The sequence below is a fragment of the Camellia sinensis genome, chromosome 12 (genome assembly GCF_055761805.1).
Source record: "Camellia sinensis isolate YWXY chromosome 12, ASM5576180v1, whole genome shotgun sequence".
NCBI classification, from domain to species: domain Eukaryota; kingdom Viridiplantae; phylum Streptophyta; class Magnoliopsida; order Ericales; family Theaceae; genus Camellia; species Camellia sinensis.
The window spans coordinates 30693400-30720314 of record NC_138972.1 but is presented as its reverse complement, the minus strand read 5'-3'; the positions used below and the strand labels follow the sequence as shown (position 1 = coordinate 30720314).

At 38.0% G+C, this 26915-nt stretch overlaps 1 protein-coding gene across 2 annotated transcripts; it reads left to right on the top strand.

Annotated features, from left to right (window-relative positions):
• Window positions 1-412: 412 nt before the first annotated feature.
• On the top strand, window positions 413-25687 carry LOC114281303 (carboxyl-terminal-processing peptidase 3, chloroplastic). 2 transcript variants are annotated; one of them, XM_028223752.2, is made up of 12 exons: window positions 413-978; window positions 1112-1193; window positions 1887-2017; window positions 2309-2395; window positions 2983-3061; window positions 9293-9381; window positions 9681-9716; window positions 9888-10007; window positions 10114-10200; window positions 10335-10484; window positions 10710-10817; window positions 25412-25687. In XM_028223752.2, exons 1-12 carry the CDS (start codon window positions 544-546, stop codon window positions 25484-25486), a joined length of 1479 nt encoding a protein of 492 aa, XP_028079553.1. In that variant the 5' UTR covers window positions 413-543; the 3' UTR covers window positions 25487-25687. The 2 variants fall into 2 exon arrangements, with proteins under 2 accessions (XP_028079553.1, XP_028079552.2); XM_028223751.2 differs by lacking the exon at window positions 25412-25687 and adding an exon at window positions 12541-12943.
• Window positions 25688-26915: the final 1228 nt, after the last annotated feature.

The following is a 26915-nucleotide window of genomic DNA, read 5'->3' as shown; positions in this document are numbered from 1 at the left end:
AAAAATATGATTGTTTGGATTAACTTTTTAACTTTTTATGGAAAAATATGTATTAAAAAATTATATAAATTAGTGTGTAGGGAAAAATTAGGATTGTGAGTTGTACAGCTGTAATTTTTGACATTTAGTGAATAGTGATAACTTTTTAACTTTTTAAGTAATTTTTTGACTTTTTAACTTTTTTTCAACTTGCCAAACTTGACCTAAGTAAAATGTAGGTATATTTTATTCACATTTCACTTAACTTTTCTCTTTATCTTTTTAAATCTGTTCTCAAATTTTTCAATCAAATATAAGGTAAAGAAACTCTGAGATAAACCTTATTTATTGATGTAATGTTTCGGTTTTAATTTTTCTTTTCTTTTTTTTTTCTTTTTTTTTTCTTTTTTTTTTTAAATTTCACCTCATTAAAATTAGAGGATGTTTGTGGAATTCTTGAGATAGTCGCACACGCAACGCAACACATTCCACAACCACAAAAGGAAGATTCAAGTGGGCCGCCGCCAGAATCACAACATTTTAACGGTAACGTAAGCAACCAAAATGGTCTCTCTGTCTCTCATTAAAAATTCTCCCAAGAAGCCGAGTTACTTGTTCAACTCGAAAATGGGAGCTCTGCGCCCAAAATTTGATCTCAACCCAACCTATCTCTCTTCAATCTCTTCAAAACTACCAAAACCCAGTTCAGTTCTGCTGTACTCGCATCAATTTCCATTGTCGAATCATCATATTCTCAGAAAATGCAGAGTATCTATCCCTCAAATTTCAAAGTGTGATACACAAATTAGCTGTGAAGAGTTGGCTAGAGATAATAAAAAATTGACAGATGATAAACATGTGATTAGATCGATTGCAAGAGGAGTTGTCAGTTTGGCTGCTGCAGCAGCGGTGGCTGCAATTTCCATTTCCTGCGACTCTCCTCCGCCGGCTCTTGCGGAGTCTTTAACGGTTGCATTTCCTGCTTCTCGTGCTCCTGAGGTGATTTCTGTTTCTTTGTTTTCTTTTTCTTTTTGTTTGATGTTGTTGTTGTTGTTGTTGAGACTGATTGATTAAGTCAATTGGGTCAGTTTTTGTAATGGCTATTGCTTATTTGGTGGAGTTTCATTGATAGGTGAATACAGTTCAGAGAACTCTTGTGGAAGCTTGGGGTTTGATTAGAGAGACCTTTGTTGATCCCACTTTTAATCATCAAGGTAATAATATATCACAACTCCCTCTGTTTGGTTGCCAAGAAACCAAGTGATTCAGTGGAAAGAAAGAAATAACCTAACCCCATTAAACTGCCCTAATAAAAACGATTTCATCACGTGTCTTTTTTGTTTAATATTTTGCCCCGTTTGGGTATTACTTATAAATTACCTTTTATTATTAAAACTTTTTTAATTATTAGAGCTTAAAAGATTTTAAATTAGTTGTAAATATGTTTGGTAGACCTTCTCATAATATGTATATAAAAGAAAAAAGTTTAGCTTGTTTAGTTAAATAAGTTATTGCATGGTTTTTTTGTTGTGCAAATATTTAAGATGCCCTCAAAAGTTATAATTACGGAAACAGAAATGGGGCTCTTTTGTCTATATAAGTATTTAAAGGCTTCAAATAAGCTTTTAAAAAAAAAAAAAAAAAAAAAAAAAAAAGGTTACAAATTATAAGTTAAAGAAAATCTCTCCTTTTTTTATTTTTTTTAAAATATATTTTGGGCCAAATTAGCTGAAAAAGTCAAATAAATTATAATTTAAAATTGCAACCAAACCCCATCAGTAAATTTTTTTTTAATCAAATAAACTAAATAAGTTGACTTAAAAGTGCTACCAAACGGGGCCTTTGCCCAGTTTCTCAGCAACCAAACAGAGAGAAAAGTTAAATTGACAGCATCTACTTTTTTGCAGACTGGGATTTGAAGCTGCAACAAACAATGGTTGAGATGTTTCCACTTAGATCAGCAGATGCAGCATATAACAAAATCCGTGGAATGCTTTCCACACTTGGAGATCCCTTTACTCGGATTGTCAGCCCAAAGGTCTTCTACTCACTTCCCATTGTTCTTGAAGATAAAATATTTAGTTTGATTAGGTTTTCAATAGGGAAAAATATTATGATTACTTGACCTGACAATGTGGTGTTGTCATGAATCTCTTGAATCTTAATTTTCTCAATTGTCTTCTTTGAAAATTTTATTTTGAAGTTGAGTCTTTTTATGCAAACAGAATCTTTGCAAACTATTCAGGCTGCAGAGGAATTTCACTCGAGTTTACCCAACCGTATCAAAATAAGATTCAATTTCAATCTGACTTTGGTCTTTTACTTCCAGGAATACCAGAGTTTTAGGATTGGCAGTGATGGAAATTTGCAAGGAGTTGGCCTGTTCATAAATGTAGAACCGAAGAGTGGGCATTTGGTAAGTGACACCCATAAAAGCACTTTCTTCTCATTGTCATATACATTATCCAATGCTTTAACTGACTTATGAGGAAGAAGAAAAAAGTCAATGCATCAATTGAATTGCAGCATTGCTAGTGGGACTTAGTACATGTTTCTGATTTTAAAATAGGAACCCCATTATTAACATGGATTATAAATATCTATGTTATGTAATTTGGGATGAAGAAGGTATGTGAGTATAGGTGTGGATCCTTGAAATTTCAATAGGACACATGGTAGCATCTTGTAAAGGAAATCTATATTTGAATTGCTTACTTTTATAGACAAGTAGTCTAGTTCTCACAAATATATTAGATGCATTATTTTGTTTAATAAGGACACATCTAGTTTCCCTTTTTCTGATAATTAGCAAAGCACTATTTGATTTTTATTTTGCATGTCGTACACAAGAGTTTTGGAAAGGATGATTAATAATGTTGCTACTTTCTCTCTCTCTCTCTCTCTCTCTCCTCTCCCTTTTTGTCCGTCTAGGTAATTTGCTCATATTTCATGACATAAGTTCTTAAGATGCAAATGGACTCAGATGCTTTCTTAGTTTTGCAGGTTGTTATGTCTTGCGTAGATGGCAGTCCAGCTGCTCGTGCTGGTATACATGAAGGGGATGAATTAGTTGAGATCAATGGTATGTACTCATCACATTTTTACCTTTACCAATTCACGAGTCTGAAATACAGTTGCTATCTCTTTTAAATGTGTTTTAAATGAACAATTTTATTATCCTGCGGACCCCAAATCATTTGTTGACAATTGCTACTGGGAATTTTTAATCTTATTTAGCATAAAGTACTTTGACTATTTAGTTAGTTTCATAAAATGTTTTAGCTCAAGCAGGATTCGATTTTTGGATTAAGCTGGATTCATTTGTAATCATGATACATGAATCATGTAGACAGAACTTCATCTTTTTTCTTCACTCCCTGTTTTTTACTTTTGCATTCCATGAACAACATTCCCACACAAATAACATGTTAGGATCAAACACACACCCAGAAAAATATCACACACACACAGAGAACACAATATTTACGTGGTTCGGCCCAATGCCTACATCCATGGACAGAAATGAGAATTTTCACTAAAATGGAGCAAAATACAAAATACAGAGGAGGAGATGAAACTCACTCAACCCACAGCTCTTACTCTCCAATTTCTGATATCTCTCATCCTCTCCCTCCCGTCTCTATTTATACACAAAAGGAGTAGGTGGGAGAGCCTTCATTCTTGACTTGGGTAGCCTCCATTCTTGACCTTTGCTATGGTTGGTGGCTGCCAAGCTTGACTTGGTTGGTTGCCTTCCCATGTTTTTCATGCATGTGGGTTGGAACAACAATTCTCCCCCTCCATACCCAGATGCATGACTGACTTCTCACTTGAAGTCCATCCCGGCAATGTCTCTGCAAATTTCGAGTTTGTCTCTCGAGACCACCTTTGTAAGCATGTCAGCTGGATTCTTATCTGTGTGGATCTTGGTCAGTTCCAATAACTGCTTGTCCATCACTTCGCGTATCCAATGATACCGAACATCAATGTGCTTTGTGCGAGAATGGTACATTGAATTCTTGCTCAGGTCTATGGCACTCTGACTATCACAATGTACCGTGAACTTTTCTTGTTTTAATCCCAATTCTTGGAGAAACCGTTTCAACCACAACATTTCTTTCCCGGCTTCTGCTGCGGCAATATACTCTGCCTCAGTTGTGGATAAAGCAACACACTTTTGCAGCTTGGACTGCCAAGACACAGCTCCCCCTGCGAAAGTGAATACCATCAAGATCGCCTGCCATATCTGAATCAGTATAGCCTTCCAAGACTGGTTTAGCATCTCTAAAGCACAAACACATTTTTGCTGTACCCTTGAGGTACCTCAGAATCCACTTGACTGCTTCCCAATGCTCTTTTCCTGGATTGGAAAGGAATCTGCTTACAACTCCAACCGCATGAGCAATATCTGGTCGGGTGGACACCATTGCATACATCAAACTCCCTACAGCGGATGAGTAGGGAATCGCCTCCATCTCTTGTCTTTCCTTCGTAGAGGAGGGACAAGAATTCTTGCTCAGCTTGAAATGATTAGCCAGCGGAGTACTGACTGGCTTGGCATCTTTCATGTTGAACTTCTCAATCACTCGTTCAACGTACTTCTCCTATGACAGCCACAACTTCTTGGCTTTCCTGTCACGCACAATATTCATGCCCAAAATTTGCTGTGCAGGGCCTAGGTCCTTCATGTCAAAGGACTGTAATAACTCCTTCTTCAGTGATCTGATTGTTGTGGCATCTTGTCCAACGATCAACATGTCATCAACATAGAGCAGAAGTATGATAAAGTTTCCACCGGGAAATGTCCTGACATAAACACACTGGTCTGCAACAGTTCTCTTGTACTCATGACCTACCATGAATGAGTCAAACTTCTTGTACCACTGTCTCGGCGCTTGTTTGAGGCCGTAGAGACTCTTCTTCAATCTGCAGACTAAGTTTTCTTTCCCTTTGACTTCAAAACCTTCTGGCTGCTCCATGTAAATTTCTTCCTTCAGATCACCATGGAGAAATGCTGTCTTCACATCCATTTGTTCAAGTTCCAAATTCAAACTAGCTGCTAGTCCCAAAACTACTCGAATGGATGTCATTTTCACAACTGGCGAGAAGATTTCATCAAAATCAATACCTTTCTTCTGCCCAAAACCTTTGACAACCAATCGAGCCTTATACTTGACTAGCTTTCCGCTGCCATCTTTCTTCAACTTGAACACCCATTTGTTCTGCAATGCTTTTCGACCCTGGGGAAGTTTCACCAAATCATAAGTCTGATTCTTCTGCAAGGATTGCATCTCTTCTTGCATAGATTGCTGCCAGCTACTCTTCTCCTTATGATTTTGAGCTTCTTGAAAACTTTCTGGCTCCCCCTCATCGGTAAGCAAAATATACTCAGAAGCAGGGTATTTGGTTGACGGCTTAAATTCTCTTGTTGATCTTCGTAACTGTGGACCAACAGTCTCTGGTAGAGGGGGTTGTGGCTCCCCCTGCTCAACACCCTCTGCTTCTGGATCTTCTTCTTCTAGAAATCCATCCTGCAACTCTACATTATTGACTGCATGCTGCGGTAACTCTTCTTCATCAGTGGCATGCTGTGATGGTGCAGGGTTTGGAATAATTTCTGAAACATCATCAACTTTGGGTTTGGCTGGTTGCCCAAAGTCTTCAAAGGTCTGGCCTTCTTGAAACACCACATCTCGGCTTCGAATGACCTTTTTGTGTTTCGGATCCCACAATCTGTATCCAAATTCTTCATCTCCATAGCCAATAAAGATGCATGGAGTGGCTTTGTCATCCAGCTTCTGTCTGTGCTCCTTGGATACATGTGCAAATGCTTTGCACCCAAACACTCTCAAGTGAGAGTAAAAGATCTCCCTTCCAGACCATACTTCTTCTGGAATCTGAAAATTCAGTGGAACTGATGGCGATCTGTTGATCAAATAGCAAGCAACACGAACAGCTTCTCCCCAAAATGGCTTTGGTAGCTTTGCCATTTTGAGCATACATCTGACCTTCTCCACAATGGTTCGGTTCATTCTCTCGGCTATACCATTGTGTTGTGGGGTTCCAGGAACAGTCTTCTCATGCCGGATGCCGTGAGTAGCACAGTAGGCTTTAAATTCCTTTGACGTGTACTCGCCTCCATTGTCTGTTCGGAGACATTTCAGCTTCTTTTCAGTCTCCCTTTCCACCATAGCATGGAATGTCTGAAAATGCTGGAACACCTCAGCTTTGGTCTTTAAGACATAAACCCATACCTTCCGTGATGCATCATCAATGAATGTCAGAAAGTATTTTCTACCACCCAAAGATTCCACTTCAATGGGACCGCAAACATCAGAGTATACTCTGCTCAACAACTCTGATTGTCTTCTGGATGATGAATGGAAAGCTACTCTATGATGCTTCCCAAACAAGCAGTTGTCACAAGGATTTAATTTTGCATCTTTGGCAAAGGGAATAAGTGACTTCTTTGCCAAAATCTGTAACCCTTTCTCACTCATGTGACCCAGCCTTTTGTGCCACAAATTTGGTGACGTCTCATCTTCTGCTGCGTTGAGACTATTTGAATTCACCTCCACATGAGTCTTGTATAGTGTGCCAATTGCCTGTCCTTTGGCTACCACGAGAGATCCCTTTTTCAACTTCCATATGCCTTTGCCAAAGTAGTTCTCATAGCCTTGTCGATCTAAGGCTATCCCTGAAATAAGATTCAGGCGTAAATCGGGAACATGCCTGACATCTTTCAACACCATCGTGCACCCAACTTTGGTTTGGATATGAACATCACCAATTCCCACAATTTTTGAAAAACTGGAGTTACCCATTTTCACTGTACCAAAATCTCCAGCTTGGTACGTACTGAAGAACTCCTTCTGGGATGTAGCGTGGTAGGAAGCTGCTGTATCTACCACCCACTCGGTGTCGTTGTCTGACATATGGAGGCATTCTTCTTCTTCAACAGAGAATAATGCAATATCCTCTGAGACAGAAACTGCAGTGGTCCCATCTTCGGTCTTTGGCTGTCTATTGCCTTGTTGTTGTTCTCCCTTCAAGGCATAGCAATACTTCTTTATGTGACCCTCCTGACCACAATGGTAACATTTGAACCTTGGCCGGCTCGTTCCTTCTTTGAATTTCCCTCTGTCTTGAGATCTTCCTCTGCTGCGTCCTCTACTTTTGCTTCTTCCCCTGCCCCTGCCTCTGCTTTTATTTTCTGTGACGAGGGCATGGGATTGATCTCCACCCATTTCTTTCTTTCTTGCCTCTTCACTAAATAAGGCATCTGTAACCATGCTCATGGTCAGTTTCCCTTCTGGGGCAGAGTTGCTGAGAGACACCACCAATGTCTCCCAACTGTCTGGCAAAGAACTGAGCAGCAATAGGGCCTGCATTTCATCATCTAACTCCATTTTGACAGTTGTTAGTTGGTTCACCAAATTTTGAAACTCACTGGTATGTTCAGCAACAGAGATACTGCCTTTCAACTTCAAATTCACAAGTCTCCTCATCAGGAGGGCTTTGTTCCGAGCAGTCTTCGACTGGTACATGCCTTCTAACTTTATCCAGAGAGCATAGGCATCAGTCTCCTGGGCGACATGGTGGAAGACACTGTGATCAATCCATTGTCTGATCTGGCCAATGGTCTTTCGGTTCTTCCGCTTCCAGTCTTCGTCTTTTTCCGTTGGTGGTTTAACTCCATTAAGCTCGATGGGGTCAAACAAATCTCGGCAATACAAGACATCTTCCATTCTAGGCTTCCAAATGGCATAATTGGAAGCATTTAACTTTATCATAGAACCTGAAGTCGACGTTGATTCCTCCATCATACAATAATGATCGTTGGCTGAAAAACAAGTTTTGCTGTGGAGTCCGCACTGGTCAAATTAGCCGGAAAAGCACTTCGGATTGCCAAAATAAAAACTTCAAATTTTTCAAAACTTATTTGCAAAATCTGACCGTACGGATGTGTCCGGAATACTCCAAATAGTTGGAAACCACTATTGGATCACCCAAATCGGATATCAAATGGCTTAGATCAAGCCAAAACAGATTGAATGGTTCAGATCGGCAGAATCTAGTGCGCCTGCGAAGCACCAGATTATTCCTCCGGTTCTGCTGACGTCAGCGGCTCAGTCAGCGGCTTGGTCAGCGGCTTGGTCAACTCGGCTCCGGCTCGGCTTGGGGCGCGCGTGCTGATGGCGCGTGTAAGGCACGCGCTGGTTCCTCAGTCGTCTTCCTCCTTGAACCGCGCGTGGAGCGCGTGTCTGAGAGTGGGATCACGCGCCGGGTGCCTGAACGGCGCGTGTGGGCGCGTGATGAGAGTGGGATTCACGCGCCAACGTCCAGGGGCGCGTGGGAGCGCGTGCGGCCTCCGTTTGGTGTCTGTTTTATATTTCTGGACTCCTCTCGTCGAGTCCTTGCTCCTGGTATGCTCAAAATCGGATTTCGAGCAATACGATTTCTGGGCAGTTTCGAAACAATACTCTGTTTTTCCGAAAAACGTACAACTTGGCTCTGATACCACTTTGTTAGGATCAAACACACACCCAGAAAAATATCTCACACACACAGAGAACACAATATTTACGTGGTTCGGCCCAATGCCTACATCCACGGACAGAAATGAGAATTTTCACTAAAATGGAGCAAAATACAAAATACAGAGGAGGAGATGAAACTCACTCAACTCACAGCTCTTACTCTCCAATTTCTGATATCTCTCATCCTCTCCCTCCCGTCTCTATTTATACACAAAAGGAGTAGGTGGGAGAGCCTTCATTCTTGGCTTGGGTAGCCTCCATTCTTGACCTTTGCTATGGTTGGTGGCTGCCAAGCTTGACTTGGTTGGTTGCCTTCCCATGTTTTTCATGCATGTGGGTTGGAACAACATAACAGAATATGGTTTCTTTATGGAATCTAGTGGGCAATGGTCACTTTTTCAGTATTGTCATAGAATAGAGGTTGTCTTTCTGGATGAAAAAAAGCTTTATTCATGTTAACAACTGAAACGATGGTTCTTAAGAGTTCTGATTAGTTTTAGTGGACAGACAAGAAAAGTTTTGAAAAAGGAAAACTTAGTGAAAGTTACCTTTGATATTCACAATGACAAGTTTTTGGTTTCACTCTGTTATCCTTTTAGGTTGATAAAATATTTGCCAAATTTGTTTATATTTTATTTCGTATCCAACATTTCAATCTGAAAAGAGCGACTTGGCCCAACAATAAGGCATACTGAGAAAACAATGGGTAAACTCGTGCTCACTATGTATGGGGTTTATTCTAATTTTTCCTAAGGTTGTTTTTGGGATTCCAGGAGAGAAGCTGGATGGTATTGATAGTGAAACAGCAGCACAGAAACTGAGAGGGCGTGTTGGAACAAGTGTCACTGTCAAACTCCACAATGTAATCATCCAACTTTTAATGTGTACTAATTGGGCATTGTTTTTTTTTATCCTTTTTGCAATATGCATGTGTCATTCGCCAACGGTGATGAATGAAGAATATCAAAATGGTTTTTATCAAAGGGTTTTAACATTGGTAGACCAATAATATATCTAACACATTTTCTACAGTCAATGTTATCAAGCTATTGACAGTAGGAACTTAGCACTTAAAGTTTGATATAATCATTCTTGATCAAAATCAGAATTTCTCATCATTTATAGGTTTATCATCTGATCTAATGTTGTTTTGTTCTTCAGGATAATGATTGGGAAAGCAATTCTGGTTTGAGAGAGGTATTAAATTGATACCATGTATTGCATTGACAAAATTTGTTTCATATCCTAACATCTAATGTACAGATTGTGGTGTGTTGCAGTATATGAAATTAATTCTGATGTTATTTTGGAAATTTGTCGACTTATTTTAATGGAACTGATGTAGAATTCTCCCCCATCTGCTTGAAGGTCAATATAACTCGGGAGATCATTAAGCTTTCCCCTATATCCAGCTCGATCATCCCTCATACAACTCCAGATGGCCATCTATTGAAGACTGGATATGTAAAGCTGTTAGCATTCTCCCAGGTAGTTTTAGATTAGTCATCTTTTTCTAATCTTTACAGGTTTGGTTTTCTTCAAATATGTTTTTTTGTGTTAATCATGAGTAAATTTCTGTGTTCTAATATCACAGACTGCTGCTGTTGATATGGAAAACACAATTCATGATATGGAGAACCAAGGTGTACAATCATACATACTGGACCTGAGGAATAATCCAGTAACTTCCTAATTCTTAGCAGCTTGATTGAGATTTGAATTTTTTTTTTCTGAAGTTCATTCACTTGCTTTGCTGCCATTTGTTTATGTTATTCAGAAATATTTCTTCTAAATCCTTGGAAAATGTTTTTACAGGGAGGTTTAGTGAAAGCAGGACTTGATGTTGCCCAAATGTGGCTAGATGGAAATGAGACTCTTGTAAACACAATTGATAGGGATGGTAATATGGCACCTATCAACATGGCCAATGGCCATGCCATAACACATGATCCGCTTGTTGTGCTTGTAAGTTTTGGACTTCTAATTTAAATTTCTTCTTTTTGGGAAACCCATATTTCTTTGTAGTAATCTTCATAGTATACTTTTTATTTATTTTTCTTGTGATGTTTTCTTTTACAAAGTTCTACAGTACTTCAAATTCCACAGTTGCTTAAAAAGCCTTCCCTTACCCTCCAATAGGAATATAATGGCCTTAAAGGTTGACTGTCACATTTTGATTCGTTGGAACAGGTGAATGAAGGAAGTGCAAGTGCAAGTGAGATTTTGGCAGGAGCACTACATGACAATGGCCGAGCTGTCCTTGTTGGGCACAAAACCTTCGGGAAAGGAAAAATTCAGGTACTGCTAATTACTTTGAAGAGTGAGAAGTTTTCTATTAGCTTATTTTGTCACTCCTGCACTTAAGATGCAAAGCCTTAGTGCATTGAAGTACCTATTTCATATAGGAAATGTGAATCAGACATCAAATGTGCATCTCACCTTCATGGTTCAAATCTTTGTTTGTTTGCTTGTTTCTTTGATCTTCATTGCATAACAAGATAATACAAGAGTTCAGCTTATACAATAGGCCCAACCATAAATGAGATTATACTGAATTGGAGTTCAGACCATAAAAGAGTAATGAACAAAAGACCACCTCATCTATCTAAAGCACATAACTAGAAGAAACAGTCAGAATGTACAATGTGCAAAGAAGGATGGCTCCCAGATGCCCAAAGGAAGACTATCCATCGAGAACAAAAGACTTTTGCATAGATGATTTGATCCCTGAGCTTGCAGCTGAGTGAGCTAGAGAGTAGTCTCCAAAAAGCTTGTAGCATCTGACTGTGGAGATACTGTAACAGTGTAAGCTCCAGGACAAAAAGCAAAAAAGAAAAAAAGAAAAAATTAGGATATTATGACAGGAACTATACAAGCTATTAGCTGAAAAAAAATGAAAAAAAAAAAATGGAGAAGAGAATGAGATATTAGGTTTCATCTTCATAAGGATCTGACGGAGATTTTTATGTGTTGGCTGGCTACCTAACACACTACCCTCCTTATCCGGGCTTGATACCAACTGTGTAAAAGATTAAACACTAGGTACCACACAGGTGGAGTTAGAACTCATAACAAATTCCAAGGCCTCTGAAAAGGCTTAGTTTGGTTTGGTTTGGTTTGGTTTGGTTTGAAGAAGATAGTGAGATATAGCCCGTTCCAAGGCCTTAGACAAGCAATGAATGAGCCTCCCGTGGCACTATTAGGAAGACAGTGGTTAGAGGAGAAAGAGGATCCAAGAACACATTGTTCTTTTTAGCAACCCAAGCAATGCCGGTGTAAGGAACTGTGAGTGAATACACACTATTAAAATAAAGGGGAAACTACAAATCAGTGGGAGGTGGGGCAAATAATTACCAAAAGGTTGGATTTATTGTGGGATGCAACAAATTTTATTATCTTTTTTGGGTGTGTTTTTCTACACAAAAAAGACTGGAACCCTCATGTATCTGTAATTATTTTTGGTCAAATACCCTGATCTGTAGTTGTCCCTAAAACACATGCCAAGTTGCTAACACTGATCAGAGAACTAGGAGAGGGATGAAAAATGAAAGCAGGGGGGATAGAAACATTTGTTGTGGATAATGAGGATAACTAGGTGGGTAAGAGGGAATTGAGATTGGTGATAAGAGAAGAAAATACTATCTATGATGGTCATGGCTTGATGACCAACGCCAAGAGGATTAGGGGAAAGATGTGTTCTGAGTATTCCACGCCCAGGCCAAGACTGGTAGGAAACCAAACAGGTCTGATGACTTCGCAAAAAAAAAAAAAACAAAGAAAAAGAAAAATATGCTTGATTGTTTCAACTCTGATAGAAGAAACAGCAGGGGGTATTATTTGAACCCCCACTACAACTTCTGATTCAGATGTTTGTTTAGACACCTTTATATGCTTATTTTTGTAGCCATTGCTGTTAGTTGCAAGACTTCAACACTGATGGTACCTCAACATATGAAAATTTTCTATTTATTTATTCATATAATTATTTTGTTTTTTTTATTTTTTTGTGTGCACGCCACAGAGTGTTACAGAGCTGCATGATGGGTCAGCTCTATTTGTCACCGTTGCAAAGTATTTATCACCAGCACTTCATGACATAGATCAGGTTGGCATAACACCTGATGTACAGTGCACAACTGAAATGCTCAACTCACCACAAAAGAGTAAGAGCATGGCCTCACCTTTGGAAGCAGATACATGTATCATGGTAGCAGAGCATGAGTTGGACATTCAGGAGTCCAAAGGTGCTGCCTCTTAAAAGCCATTTGACTTTGTACTGTAGGTTTTTTTTTTTTTTTTGAACAAGTGGAAGTACATTTGAAATATGCTGATAAAAAAAAAAAAAAAGTACATTTGAAATATAGAATTGGATGTAATTAAACAATAAAGAAAAATGGAAAAGAAAGTCTCCATTACCGTTTCTACTGGTAGAAGTAACGAAATTAGAAAAGTTGGAAAGGGCAGTGTAGATAACTTCTTGCATTATTTTGGATGTCGAGGAAGTAACAGTCAGCAGGAAGTTGTGACTTGTAAGTAGCAATTTTCCTGTTTCAGAGTGGTGGTAATAGGCATTTGAGTTACTTAGAATTTATTTATTTATTTATTTTATTTTTACTAGCAGAAGAATTCTATGTTCGGCATGTAAATTGGCTTCTCATGCTCAATGTAGTAGAAACAAGTCTCAGGCAAGTTTCAATGGAAATTAAGAAAAAGCTATTGGTTTATTTTCCATAATAATACAAGAAAAATATATAAAATAAATTAGATAGAAATGACAAAATAATCTTTTTTTATTAAAGAATTAAATACAGAATAATCTACATAACTAAAAATACAAAAATGAATTACATTACATTACTAATAGAACAAATTATTAACATAGATAATTAAATATTAGAACTCATCGAGGTATGCTAAATTCTGAAAAATTAAAGAACAAATGATAAGAAAAGAAGATACCATAGTTTCCTTAAAACAGATTCATCGTCTCCCGATGGGTGCTGGAGGTACCCTGGTGTCTGTCTCTCAGGATACAACAGTCGAAACCAATTAATGCAGAAGCACATTCTTAATAGTTTCAGCGAATTTGACAATGGCATCACTCTCTCTCTAACAAGAACCAAAGAAGGAGCTACTTTGGTGTAAAAATCATCTCCAACTTTATTACTCTCAAAACACCATCTCATTTTTTATTAAAAATCTCTCCAAAAATTAGATTCTCAAGTTGGAGGGGAAAAACCTCTATTTATACAAATAGGAGAGTCTCTAGTCATGAAGGTTATCATCATGAGAGCCATCAAATGTCATTAGCCAAGACCATCAACTCTAGCCATTAGGGTTAGAGTTACAAAGGTTCAAAACTCCAAAAACATTAGATAAATCATAATGTATATAATGCATAAGTTTTTAGAATTAAACTAGATAGATCACAAAATGGATACGGGTGTTGGGTCACAACCCGATCTAAACCCAATCTCAAACACATGCATAAGTTAAGCCCATGTAGACACCCAATTTTTGATCGTCCTCAAGACTTGGATGTCATCATTTGAACACTCGATGATCATCTATGCTCGTGTTCGTTTTGAGTTCCCGAAGGTCTCGGCTGCGCACTTTGCCTTAGGATCTCTCAACTTGTCTGTTTTGTGCTTGGTTGTGCACCAAGGACTTGTGGTTTTGCTTCTGAGAGAAGAGGGTGGCTTGTTGGCCATCCCCTCAACCCATCGGCTAAGGTATTGTGCCATCGGCCATGTTTTCTTGCCATCGGCCAAAAGTGGTGGCCCATCGGCACTTTTTTTGGTCAATCGGCACTTTGTTTGGTCGATCGGCCATATTTTTGAGCCGAGACCTTTCCATCTGCTTTTTGCAGATATTTTCTGCCAGCTGTGACAGCTGGTATGCATAATTTTGATCCTCTATACATGTGTATGGAGGGATTTGTTTTAAGACTCAAGCTTGTTAAACAAGCTTGAGAATTAAAATTCTATAAGAAGGGAGCCTCCTCTCCCTTTCCAGAGGTTTTGAAAATTGCATACACAAGTTATATATATATCTCTCTCTATATCTCTCTCTATATATATATTTTGTGTGTGTTTGTGCCTTAAAGTGCATTTTCTTCACACTTTTGCACTAGAGCACCTAGTAATACACCATCCTTTGGTTGCTGAGGTCCTTAGGAGTTGGTTTTAGAGTTCTTGGAGTGGTTTTGGTCAGAGAAAGTTGTTGGAGTTGTGTTCTTGAATGTGTTCTTCAAGGGTGAGCAAACTACCTTTTAATCCCCTATTCTTGCTTAAGCTTTTAGACCTACTTGCATATTTTTTTTAAGTTTAACTCTAAACTGTAAAAAGTTCTAATTTTGCATGCTTGTGAAGTTTGTTTAAGGTCACTTTTTGGTTGGGGGTTATCTATCCCCTCTTAGGCCTTGTTTGGCCTTATTTTGTGCCTTTCTTTTTGGGCTTTGGAACCATCTTGTTTTGACCTTCTCACCACTGAAATTCAGAGGATTTTCAGTGGTGGAGAAATGGTTTTGGAGTCTTGAATAGGAGAGGGACACCCCCCTCTCCTTGTGTCTCATTTGCTAGTATAAATGACTTATATTGGTAGCATGTTTGCTTAGCATGTTTTGGCTTCATTTCAGCAAGTATTTGGTGTTATTTGGCCATACTATACCTCTGTTTTAAGTTGGTTTGATAGCCTCTTACATGCATCATACACTTGTCTTGCAATCCTCTCATTTGCCTTAACATGCATCATGCATTTGGACCATCATGCTTGCATATTTTGGCTCAACTCAAAGGAGCTTTTAGCCATGTTTTACCATGTTTAAGCTCTATTTGGTGTTGTTTTAGTCATGCATGCATTGTTTTGTATAGCCTTGGTTCAATCTAGCTTGTTGGCTTTGAGTGTCCAAGTCATTAGCATGCATAACTTCGACTATTTTTATGATTTGGCATCATTTCATATGTGATTTCAATCCATGTGGTGTAGCCATATACTTGCATTTGTCATCCTTTCAATGCTTTGAAGAGTTGGTGTTTTATGCTTCAAAAATGGATCATTGTACATGCCTTTATGTTTAGGTCTTTAGAATGCCATCTCAATGGGTTTTGGGGCTTATTTTTACATGCCATAACTCTGTTTTTCATTGGTTAAGTCATGCCATGTTTGGTTGTAATAAGTGTAGTGTAACACCCCTTATTAGCTTTGCATGCCTCATGCCTTTTGGACTTTTGTTGGCTTGTTTTAGCTTTGGCCCTTGCATGTTTTAGACTCTTTTTAGCATGATCTAGGACTGTTTTGGTTGTCTTTGGCTCTTTGGGGCTTGATTCATTTGGCCTTAGTACAAGCTCTTTGGCTAGCCTTAAGCCTCGAGCTTCCTTGCATGTTATGCTTGACTTGTTTATGTGATTTGGCATCATTCCTAGCATCATTTCAGAGCATGTAATATTGTCACATTTGCATGCTTTTCACTCTTTAAATGCTCTTGAGAGTTGTCCTCTTTATGCCTTAATTCTTGGGCCAATTGGCATGCATGTTTTATGTACATTTCATACCATTGTTTCATTATTTTGGCCACTGATTTAGGTATGGCTGAGGTCTGCCCATTTTGGTTTAAATCCATCTTTGCATGTTGTTGCATGCTTGACATGTTGCATGTTGTTGCATGCTTGCTAGTTTGCATATTGTTGCATGCTTGTCCATCTTTGTATGCCATACATGTTCGTATGTCTAGGTTGCATTTTGCATGCTTGCTAGTTTGCATTTTGTCACATGCTTGTTTAGGTTGCATTGCATTTGGCATGCTTGTTACCTTAGCCTTGTGTGCATGTTTGAGTCATTTTGCATTTGGCATGCTTATGTTGCATTGCATAGTTTTTCCATGTTGCATGCATTGCATTGTGTTTGGTTTGGGGTGTCAAACCAAACACGAGGACCGAGGAACGTTTCGTACTTGAAGTGACGAAATGTGCCTCAATCCTCGGTCGCCGACACTCTTGATCCAATATGATAGAGTGTGAGGCATTCATGTGTTTTGTGCATTCATTCCATATTGATTTGTGCAAATTCGGCCTCTTTGGCCATCATGTATCGAAATACGTGATTGATGGCTCGAGAGTTGAACACTACACTCCTTTGAGTCCCAAACATGATAAGGGGTGTAGTTGCACAACATTTTCTTGCAAATGTATTGTCATGCCCTTGTTTTCCCTCTACTGCAGTAACAGGAGCAGTCTGCAGGAAAAGATGGCTGATCGGCTATCTTCAGTGCCGATCGGCTAACATTGCTTGGCCGATAGCCCCATAAGTGGTCGATGGCCCCTATACTTTGGCCGATGGCCTCTCACAGTGTTCATGAAGTGATCCAGAAGCATCATAGAGATTTTCACAGTTTTCAGAGGTGCAAAACAATGTAAACAGAGGCAACATGAGGCATGGCAACGGATTTCCGAGCGAAGCCGACCGAGCATGCATATGTCCCTCTTCTCGAGGAAGATTTAACTGTTTTTGTAACTTAATTAATTTACTTAATTAGTTAAGAGTTTTGTAATAATTAATTAGTTAGGGTAGTTAATTAATTAGTTGATTTGTATTATTTATTCGGACCCTCCGTCGAGAGGGCCAACTGTTGTAATAAGTGTGTGTGAGTGTGTGAATGTCTTCCAACCCTACGTTTTTCTCCCTTTTACTTACCTGCTTTCAATGGTTAGTTTTAGGTCATGTTTCAATTAGCATCCTTATGATAGCATGTATGCATCCATTCATTTGTCTTACATGCACCGAGCTCGGCGCATCATACTAACCACATTGTATTTCATTTCCTACTTGAATACATGATTATCAAGTTGCATTTCATATGTCATTTTAGAATAGCCGAGCCTATTTCTAGTTGCATTTTGCATGTGTTGCATTAGGCATTGTTGACATTGGTAGGATCATGCATTGATTACTAACTAGCTATTGTTTTGGCTCGGAGTACTAGGTAAGCTTTTACGCTTTAGCATCTTGCATGAGTGTGAGTGTTACCATGACAGCATGCTTGCCATGAGGCTAACTGGTTATGTGTTTAACTGCCTGAATGCCTGTGGATGAAGGTTGGATTACTTGAATTGGAACAATTCATCGAAATGCGAGTTTTAAGCCCACTTGAGCGTGGCAAAATCATGTTTTCTAAGCCCACTTGAAGATGACAAATCCACGTCTTAGCCTACTTGTGAGTAACACATTCAAACCATTTTCAAACAAACATGAGATGTTTGGTTCCAACTTAGGCGATCTAGTCTATACTTGTGTGTTGTGCGCATCACGTAGTAAACATTAGTTAAATAACCGGAATAAGAACATATATCTTTTCAAAACAAAATATCATACATAGTAAATGCCGATCTTTTTTGATCGGGCGAGCGGGGGTGCTCATTGCATGACCTTTCCCTCTCATACCCAAGTTCCCGAGTCGAGGCAACTTTAGTGATGACAGACACCTTAGGCACGAGTCAGGGTTTCCTAAATTTCCCCCCCAAAACAAAATATTTAGGTGGCGACTCTGTATCTAGCAATGCAGTCCATGTTTGGCACTTCTTTATTAAAATCAGTTTTCCAAAACGATTTGCCGGATTTGGACTCTTTGGTGATTTATCAGTCTCACATTGCACTTTGTGAGATTAGATTCAGAATCGTGACATTTGAGTCCGAACTGTAGTATGCTAATGAACAAACCGGATTTCGCGCCGATCTCGCGTGTGGGGACCGGGACGTTCGGGCATGTCTACAGCCAAACATAGCACATCGTAGCCCATGCTCAAGATTAAGTCCAAGTCCAAGATCATACCCAGCACATGCACAAGTACAAGTACAAGGACAAGCCAAATCTAAGCCAAATCTAAGCCCAATTTTTATTGATACCCACTTTATGAAACAATTCTCATTCATAACCCAAAGGTTTCGTTTCATTACTTCTGTATTGCAACCTTTTACGTAAGAGAATACAAAACCACTTAAACCCACCTTAACTGACGGTTGAGTCTCTCACTTTAATTTCGAATTAAAGTTGTCGAAAAATCATTATTTTCCAACAATCCCTGACATTAATAAAATTGACCGAATAAAGAAAAAAAGACAATGCTAAACAATAAAGATCCAGAGAGAGAGCACACAGAATAACCCTGCATCAGAAAAGGTAGTTGTTGGCTTTGAACCTTTCGTAGTGAAAGCCTATTAGATTTACTGGCTAACTAGTGAACGTGATGTCTTGAACTATTCTGCCATTTATATAATCCGAGACAATAAACCTCATACAGAAGTTACTCCAACCATTGTTCTTGCTCTCATTGTTGTCCAGTTTGGCCTTAGAATACTAGCTTGGTTCAGTGAGTGTTTTTAAAGAATTCGGTCTCGTCAATTCTTAAAGAAGCGGCCCCACTTTGCACTCACATAGGTGACCTACATAAGGTATCTCGCTATACCACGGTTGACTATTCATAGCACGTAGGTTATTAAAAACGTCAACTTAACCTTCCACCCTACATGGTAACACTTTATAAAGGAATGGGCAAGAGGATTTACCTCCATAGTGACTCAGCCGTTACACGCAATTAGGTTGTCTCTTTGAACCTAGATCTTGGGATCTCCAGTCAACTAGGTTGGGTTTTCCGTTCTGGTAACATTCGCTAAAGGCCTTAGCCCTATTCCTCTTGATAACTTCTTACTAACTCTCAATTTAACCCTTTGGTTAGCGATTCCGCAATATTGTCTTTACACTTTACATAGTTTATAGAGACAACACACGAGAGTAGTTGTTGTATGAAATTATGTTTTTGACGAAAATGTCTAGACTTTCCATCTGTTCCATACCAATACTTGATTGGTTGTCGCAAAGGTATACAAAATTGCTAGCACAAGTTTCGATCAACATGGAATATTCTCAAGAAAATGGCAAAGTCATTCAACTACTTCAGTAGCTTTATCTAAAGCATTGAATTTTGATTCCATCATTGATCTCATGATACACATCTACTTGGAAGATCTCTAAGACATGGTTGCAGCTCCAATTAGAGAAAACATATCCACTAATGGATTCGTAGTCTTTATATCAGATATCCAGTAAGCACCTTTGTACCTTGCTAGTACAACTGGATATCAAGTGTAATGCAACCCATAATCTTGGTTTTATCGTAAGTACCTTAGTACTCGCACAAACGCCTTCTAAAAATAGGCACTGGGATTACTTATGTATCTATTTAGCCTGTTAACTGAGTAGGTTATATTCGACCTTGTACAACTCATCAGATACATTAAACTTCCAATGACCCGAGAATATTCTATTATTATTGGTCAAATGTAGACTCAAGTCTATCGGTGTTCTCAACACACTTGTATTTGATTTACTAAATTTCTTAAATATCTTACCAACATAATAAGACTGAGAAAAGACAACACTACCAGATGTTCTGGTAATCTTAATACCAAGAATCACATCTGCAAGGCCCATCCTTCTTTTTTAAACTTAAGTGTAACAACCTCTTGGCAATTCTGAACATCTTCTCATAATTACCAATCATACAGACACAAAATGACATATCTATTTGTCAGTGTCTTTGACATCCACACATTTGTCACACTCGTTGATTCTAAACCCACTTGACAATATAGTGTTGTCAAACTTCTCATGACATTGTTTCAGTGCTTATTTCAAGTCATGTAATGATTTCTCATACTGACAGACTTTTCTCATACTGGAACCGACAAACCCTTTGGGTTATTTCATGTAGATTTATTAAACTAAATCTTTATATAGGAAAGCTATCTAAACATTCATCTTGATGTATTTCCAAACTTCGCACAATTGCGACCATAACTGGTGATCACATATCAAAGTAATCCAAGCCTTCTCTTTGCCGGTATCCTTTGATAACAAGCCTATCTCATCGGCTTTCATTCACTTGCATCCCATGGCTTATTACCTATACAAGATAAATTAATGACTTCTTTCTAGAGAAATCGTAGCTTCAAAGAAGCTTCTAACCTTACTAGCCACCATATACGTTTAAGAAGCTTAGACAGAAGAACTTTAAAGTCCTAGCCTGTTAACATCTTTTATACTCATCTATTTTCTCATGAAAAATTGCTTCCTCAATTCCATGATGGTATTCTAGTGTAAATCTGAATATCAGATTCGTCCACAAGGAAACCGATATGTACTACTGTATTGTGCATAACCATTGAATATGTAACGCCCTCAAAATAGACTCATTATATATTTACCACTGGCACGCAATATTTAAAGTAAACAATTCATTATCTCATTCATCTGAGTATTTCTAAATAAAAGCATTACATGTAACATCAAATTAAATGCCCTACGGGCTTACATCTTTCCAAGCCAACACTTGGACACAAAAATATGAGTCCTAACTCAAATACAAATAAAGCCCTAGGCTTGAATGTTTACATGTACTAACAAATAAAAACAACTAACTAAAGATAGTCTTCAAATCCAAAAGCCAAATCCTCCCAAGCTAAGTCCTTGGAGGTAGCTTATCACCTGAACCTGAAAATGATGTTCCCATAAAGGGTGAGTCACAGCCCAGCAAAAAATACTAAACCAAATATAAGCATTGAATAAAGCTATAGCATTCAATAGATGGTTAACCAAGATAATCAATTGTATCAGTGTACAGTCTCATGACACTAATGTCTAAGACACATTTCACTTTCCATTATTATCAGCATGGCTCAGAACCTGGCCAAACTTACAACAGTGAACTATATAGCATATTCACATTACTTCCAATATCAACAACACAGATGAGACTCAGGCTCATATCAAAACACTTCATACTTCCCGTTTGATACACATTGTAGTGCTGTATCAATAACATGTAAAAACACTTCAATATAATAAGCACATATAATAGTGATGCTAATGGAGTCCATCCCCTATCTCCTCCCAAACAAAAATCCGGTTTAGAGGTCCATCCCCTATCTTCCCCTAAACCGTGGAGTACATCCCCTATCTCCTCCCACACAATATGCAAATGCAATGCTCAATCAATACACGTATTTTCAGTATTAATTCAATAGTCAAAATTAATGACTTAACCAATGTGATTAGTTTCAGTTATTCCTAATCCACATGCAATGTCTACAACAATCACGACTATCCTCCACCGATAGCCCAAAACAGTTATTTCTAGACTGGAAATAAATATATCAACAATTCAATAGGCGAGTGATTTAAATTATCCAACTACACCATTTAATCAATGAATTCCTCAATTTCATGAATTTAACCAAATTCCCCAATTTCCTTAAATTAATTATACAAATTAATTTATTAAAACAACTAGGGTTTTTCCCAAAATTACCAAAGTACTCCCAACATATCAAAATACCAAAACTTAGAACAAAACTTATAGGATGGAGTAGGAAATTCCTACCTCGAAGAAATAGCCCAAAAAGAGAATATGGAGATGAAGACCCAAACTCCAAAGTGCTCCAAACCACCAACAATTCAGATTAAAATGAAGCCCTCGACTCACACACTCTTTTTAATGAAGGATCTAGGGTAGAAACACACCCTAAGTAGATCAAACCTAAGGGAGAAGGTGAATAGAGGGAAAGAAAATTCGGACCTAGGGTTTTGGAATCAAAAAGAGGATGAAAAACTGATTAGAAACCCGCTGCTGCCTATTTAAACTGGACAGGCTCGCTCGAGCGAAGACTTGGTCGCTCGAGCGACCAGACACACGAAACCACGCTCGAGCGAAGAAAAGCTCGCTCAAGCCAAAAACTCGATGCTTCAGATCTGCAACCCAGAAGCTTGCTCGAGCGACGGAATGCTCGCTCGAGCGAAGAACTCGAAAACAAATACCTCGCTCGCTCGAGCGAAGGAAACTCGCTCGAGCCAAGAAACACAACTCTCAGGTCCTAGGCCCAGACGCAAACTCTCGCTCGAGTGACCTAACCCCGGCTCGAGCGAAGAACCAAAAACAACAGCTCGCTCGAGCGACCAACTCCTCGCTCGAGCGAAGGTCCAAAATTCTGGACAGCAACACTTGGTTTCTAAACCCAACCAACCTGAAACAAACCTGCCCAACACATCCTATAACTCCAAATGAGAAAATAAAGGACAACAACAACAATTATACAATGACAGAGTCTACGGAACCTAAGTCCGGATACAATAATCAAATGGGAAAAGACCGGGGTCGCTATAGAATACAAAGTCAACGGATTTTTAGGTCTATCCTACCCACTTAGGTTTAGGTATTGCTATCTTTTGCATGACACCCCCATATTTGTAGAATTTATACAAAGGCTTTTGGCCTTTACAAAAATTCATTGAGGGTTTTTATACAATACCTTGTGTCACATTGATTATGATACTCTCAAAATCATATCACGGAAAACACATTCCTAGATCCTCATCAACCGAATTAAGTCTTTTCTGAATTCAAGACACCAAAACATATTTGACCCAACCTGTCACTCTAGAGTTGTGAGGCCTCTAACATTTGTTAAACCTATTAAGTTCTTGACTTTTGAATTCTTTCAATAAAGACCCTCAAATCCTTAATTATCTTCAATTTTAGTTATAGAGTCGAAAATGCGTGCCAATCGAAAACCCTGATTGAACACAAAGCTCAGGAATCATTTCCAAAGCCCTAATAATAATTAAATTAATTTTTCTAATTATATTTTACACACAAAAATCCTAGGTTTTCGATTCTCAGTATGATTCACCGTTCAATCTGAAACAAAGAAACCTTAATCGAATTAAATTTTAAGACCTTAAGTAAATTAAATACTACACTTAATTAAATGTTTAAATTCATAAACTAAGATTTTAGCCCTTATATTTTTCTTGAATCACATTTTGACCCCAAACTAGTACTATTATATACATATATGTACCTTTAATCATATTCAATTCTTTTTGTACACAAAATCAATAATAAATATATTCATTTGCACACAAAATAAAATTAAAAATCTCCTCAAATCCATCTCACTTGGCCGGCCACCCTTGGGAAAAGAAATGTATATAACTTTTTCAAACAAATCCATGAATTCATGGAAAAAAGTGTTCTAGTACACCCTAAAACATGGAACCTTGTTTCCACCTCAAGTTCCATCCTAACTAAAGCCTTACTAGATCATGATTAATTGCATAATTAATTCCTCTAATCATCCACTATTCCATTAAGTTCAAACTAAATCCAAAATATCCAATCCATTTCCAACCAATGGGCAATTTGGACTTTTTACACCAATTTTATTATAAATAAGACCTCTCTCTTGGCATTTTTCACATAAGAACACACACTCAAACAAAATATTCAGCTGAGAGGAAGAGAGGGCAAGAGAGTGAGCTTGGTGAAGGAAATGAGAGAAAGAGAAAGTTTTGTTAGCAATTCAACCAAGCCTCAAGTAAGCCACATCACCATCTCTCCTTTTATTTCCTTTTTCAAATACATGTTATTAGAAATTTAAAATCTTATTTTCAGATATGTTGTAAAGGTGTTCATATGTTCAGAGTTGATGAGTTGAGCTTTGATCCTTCTTTTGCTCATATTTTCTCATAATAGATGCAAAACTACATTTTTCTTCCCATATCTCACATCATTTCCAAAGGCACACCCTCATTGTAAAAATATGAGTTATCGATACATTATTTAGTATGTTTTCATCACAAAAAAAGTGAAAATTTTCTCTTAGTTGGCCTCTTTTTTCACCAATCTTCTTACTTTGAGTACTATGTATGGAAAACCAGTCATTACAACCAACTTTCATAAATTCTAGAAAACTATAGGAAAATCTCATTGACCTCCATTTTATGTCAAAACCTTTCTTAAGGAGTTATCTTTCAAGAAAAATTTGTTTCATTGAAAAAGTGTGAGCGCTTTGAAAGAAAATCCGATTCTTGTAACGGTGGATGAATTTGGATGGCGCTAGAGTATTTCTTGACTAACTAAAAATCTAGGAAAGCTACGCCACTTTTGAAAGATTTTCTAAAAAGTAGATGAAATTCTCTACAAACCTTAGGAAGCCCAAGGTTAGGAAAAATCTAGCAATTCCTCTTTAATTGCAATCTTTAAAGTGCACCAAATCTGAAAATTTACTTTTGTTGGTAAATTTATGTTTTTGACTTCATAGATGTGTTTATTATCACTTGTTCATGTCTTGGTATGTTATTACATGTGTTATGGTTATATTCCTTATCTTCTTCATTTGGTGATGCTCATGCTTATGTGAATATTACTATATTGTTAAGTTGTTCTAACTTTAATTTAAGACATCTAACTCAACGGAAACCTTTGGGTTTTCGATCACTTGAATAATGAAGAGATTATAATGTGTTATGTATGGATTGATGGGATGTGCGCCCTAATTGAAGGTTAAGCATAGCGCAAGCAGTTATCACGTAAACCCTAGAATGGAACGGACGAATCCGGACTCTTTGCGATTATTTGATTTGGTGGGATAAGGTTGGGTCCAGATAAGATATTCAGGAAGATAAAACTTTTTTTTTTTTTTTTTGAAGGACAAGGTTGGATTTAGGATGAAAAACCTTTTTCTTTTCACTGTTCCTTTTGAGGTCAACCAATAGAGCTACGCGATATATAATCGTTGCAGATATCTGTGGTAAGTTCTACAAAGCAGGAAAAATGGGAGTTTCAAATAGACTGGTGTCCAATTCTTGCGGTTGGGAGGATGAAATCTCTTTGGGAGATTTCTAGATTACTAACATCTAACCGTGTGATTCTTTATTATTGAATGATTATCATGCTTCATTACTTGCTTGTTATAATTGTGATGGTGTATTGGATTGGAAAAAAGGGACGGAGTGTGTGTGCGTTTACTAGGCATTCAAAGCTCATGGCGTTTCATGCCAGGTATTGAAGACTATTAGACCAATCAAAGGCAAAGTTGAAGTATTTGAAGATGTATGGCTCCCCTATGAGAGTTAGGAACTAGTTTTGTAAACATGTTTTGAGATTGTAAGTGATTAATCGCTTGTTGTATTTAAAACATGATTTTGTAATTATTATATATATCATTTGTAACCTATCCTTATACTCCGTCAACTAATGTAGGTCTTGTGTTATTACTTTGTCAAGATTTGTCAAAAAAGTAACTTTGCTGTCTAAGGTGGTTGGACTTAGAAAGGAGGCTATATTGACTCTTCTGACCTTCTTGGGATATTACTTGGTTATTAGCCAAAGGACTCATTAGTGATGTTTCCTACTCTTGTGACCTTAGATAAACCCTGTATTTTTTTGTTAATATATTCTATGACGTTTTCAATTTTTGGGGTGTCACAACTTGGTATCAGAGCCTAGATTCAACCCTATTCGGAACTTCATAACATGGCTAATAGTCATATTGTCACGACCCAAAGCCGCCTCTAAAAGTTTGGATCATGACCAATCAGTAATCTCTTGATTACCTACAGCCTCGGACAAATTACAAAGAATTCATAATAATGGGGCCTAAGCGGAAGCAAATAAAATAATAGAACGTCCATTGAGCAATGCTTATATGCCAGGATTTTAAACATCATGTCGCATATAGAAAGTTCACATACACAGTCCATACATGCAAGTACGAGTCATGTAGGGATATACAAGGAGTTAGCAATCCAAAAATTACATATTAACAAAGTGTCCAATAAAAGTAACCAAAGCCTTAACAAAATGTAACGTCAAAAGCAAAGCCCCAAAAGACGAAAAGGCTTCATTTTGGAGGCTTAACAAAACAGGTCCACCAAAAAGACTCCTGAAGCTGACCTAGGGCTAGCCTCTGAGCTGATCACCTATATAAATATATAAATGCGCAGTGAGTAGGGCTCAGTGAGTAATAATACTGTAAGGAGGTTCATATGAGTGAGCATATGTCTTGAAGAATATATATAACATGTACATATTCATAGTTACATTCCAAAACAGCCTTGGGCCCACATAAAATGGAACGGCCTTGGGCCCAACATAAGACGGAACGGCTTTAGGCACGTCAACAACTGTTCTGAACATCATAGGGTAGATGGAACATCAACATGTCTCCATCTCCCTCGGCCTTAGGGCCACATGTCATAAGTAATCCATATTAGACATAACGGCCTCAGGCCCATTAGACATAACAAAAACAGAACGACCTCAGGTCTATTTCATATGCCATTGTTGTCAAATGCTTAATCATTCCAATCAAAACACAATTTACATAAAGTATGCCAGTCACGATTGAAAATACATAAGTTATAATATATCGTTACACTATTATTACTCAAAGTGATTTGGTCATGCAATGGTCCCTTCCGGTGAGTGACCTACACATTACACACACACAACTTGATAAGCAATTCATTCTTTTTTAGCTTCTTCTCTTTACTCATTTTTCCGT

Coding starts and splice junctions, on each gene's coding strand:
- LOC114281303 (XM_028223751.2), top strand. CDS start 544: ATGGTCTCTCTGTCTCTCATTAAAAATTCTCCCAAGAAGCCGAGTTAC. Junction 979..1,111: donor CTGCTTCTCGTGCTCCTGAG/GTGATTTCTGTT, acceptor TTTCATTGATAG/GTGAATACAGTTCAGAGAAC. Junction 2,396..2,982: donor AACCGAAGAGTGGGCATTTG/GTAAGTGACACC, acceptor TTAGTTTTGCAG/GTTGTTATGTCTTGCGTAGA.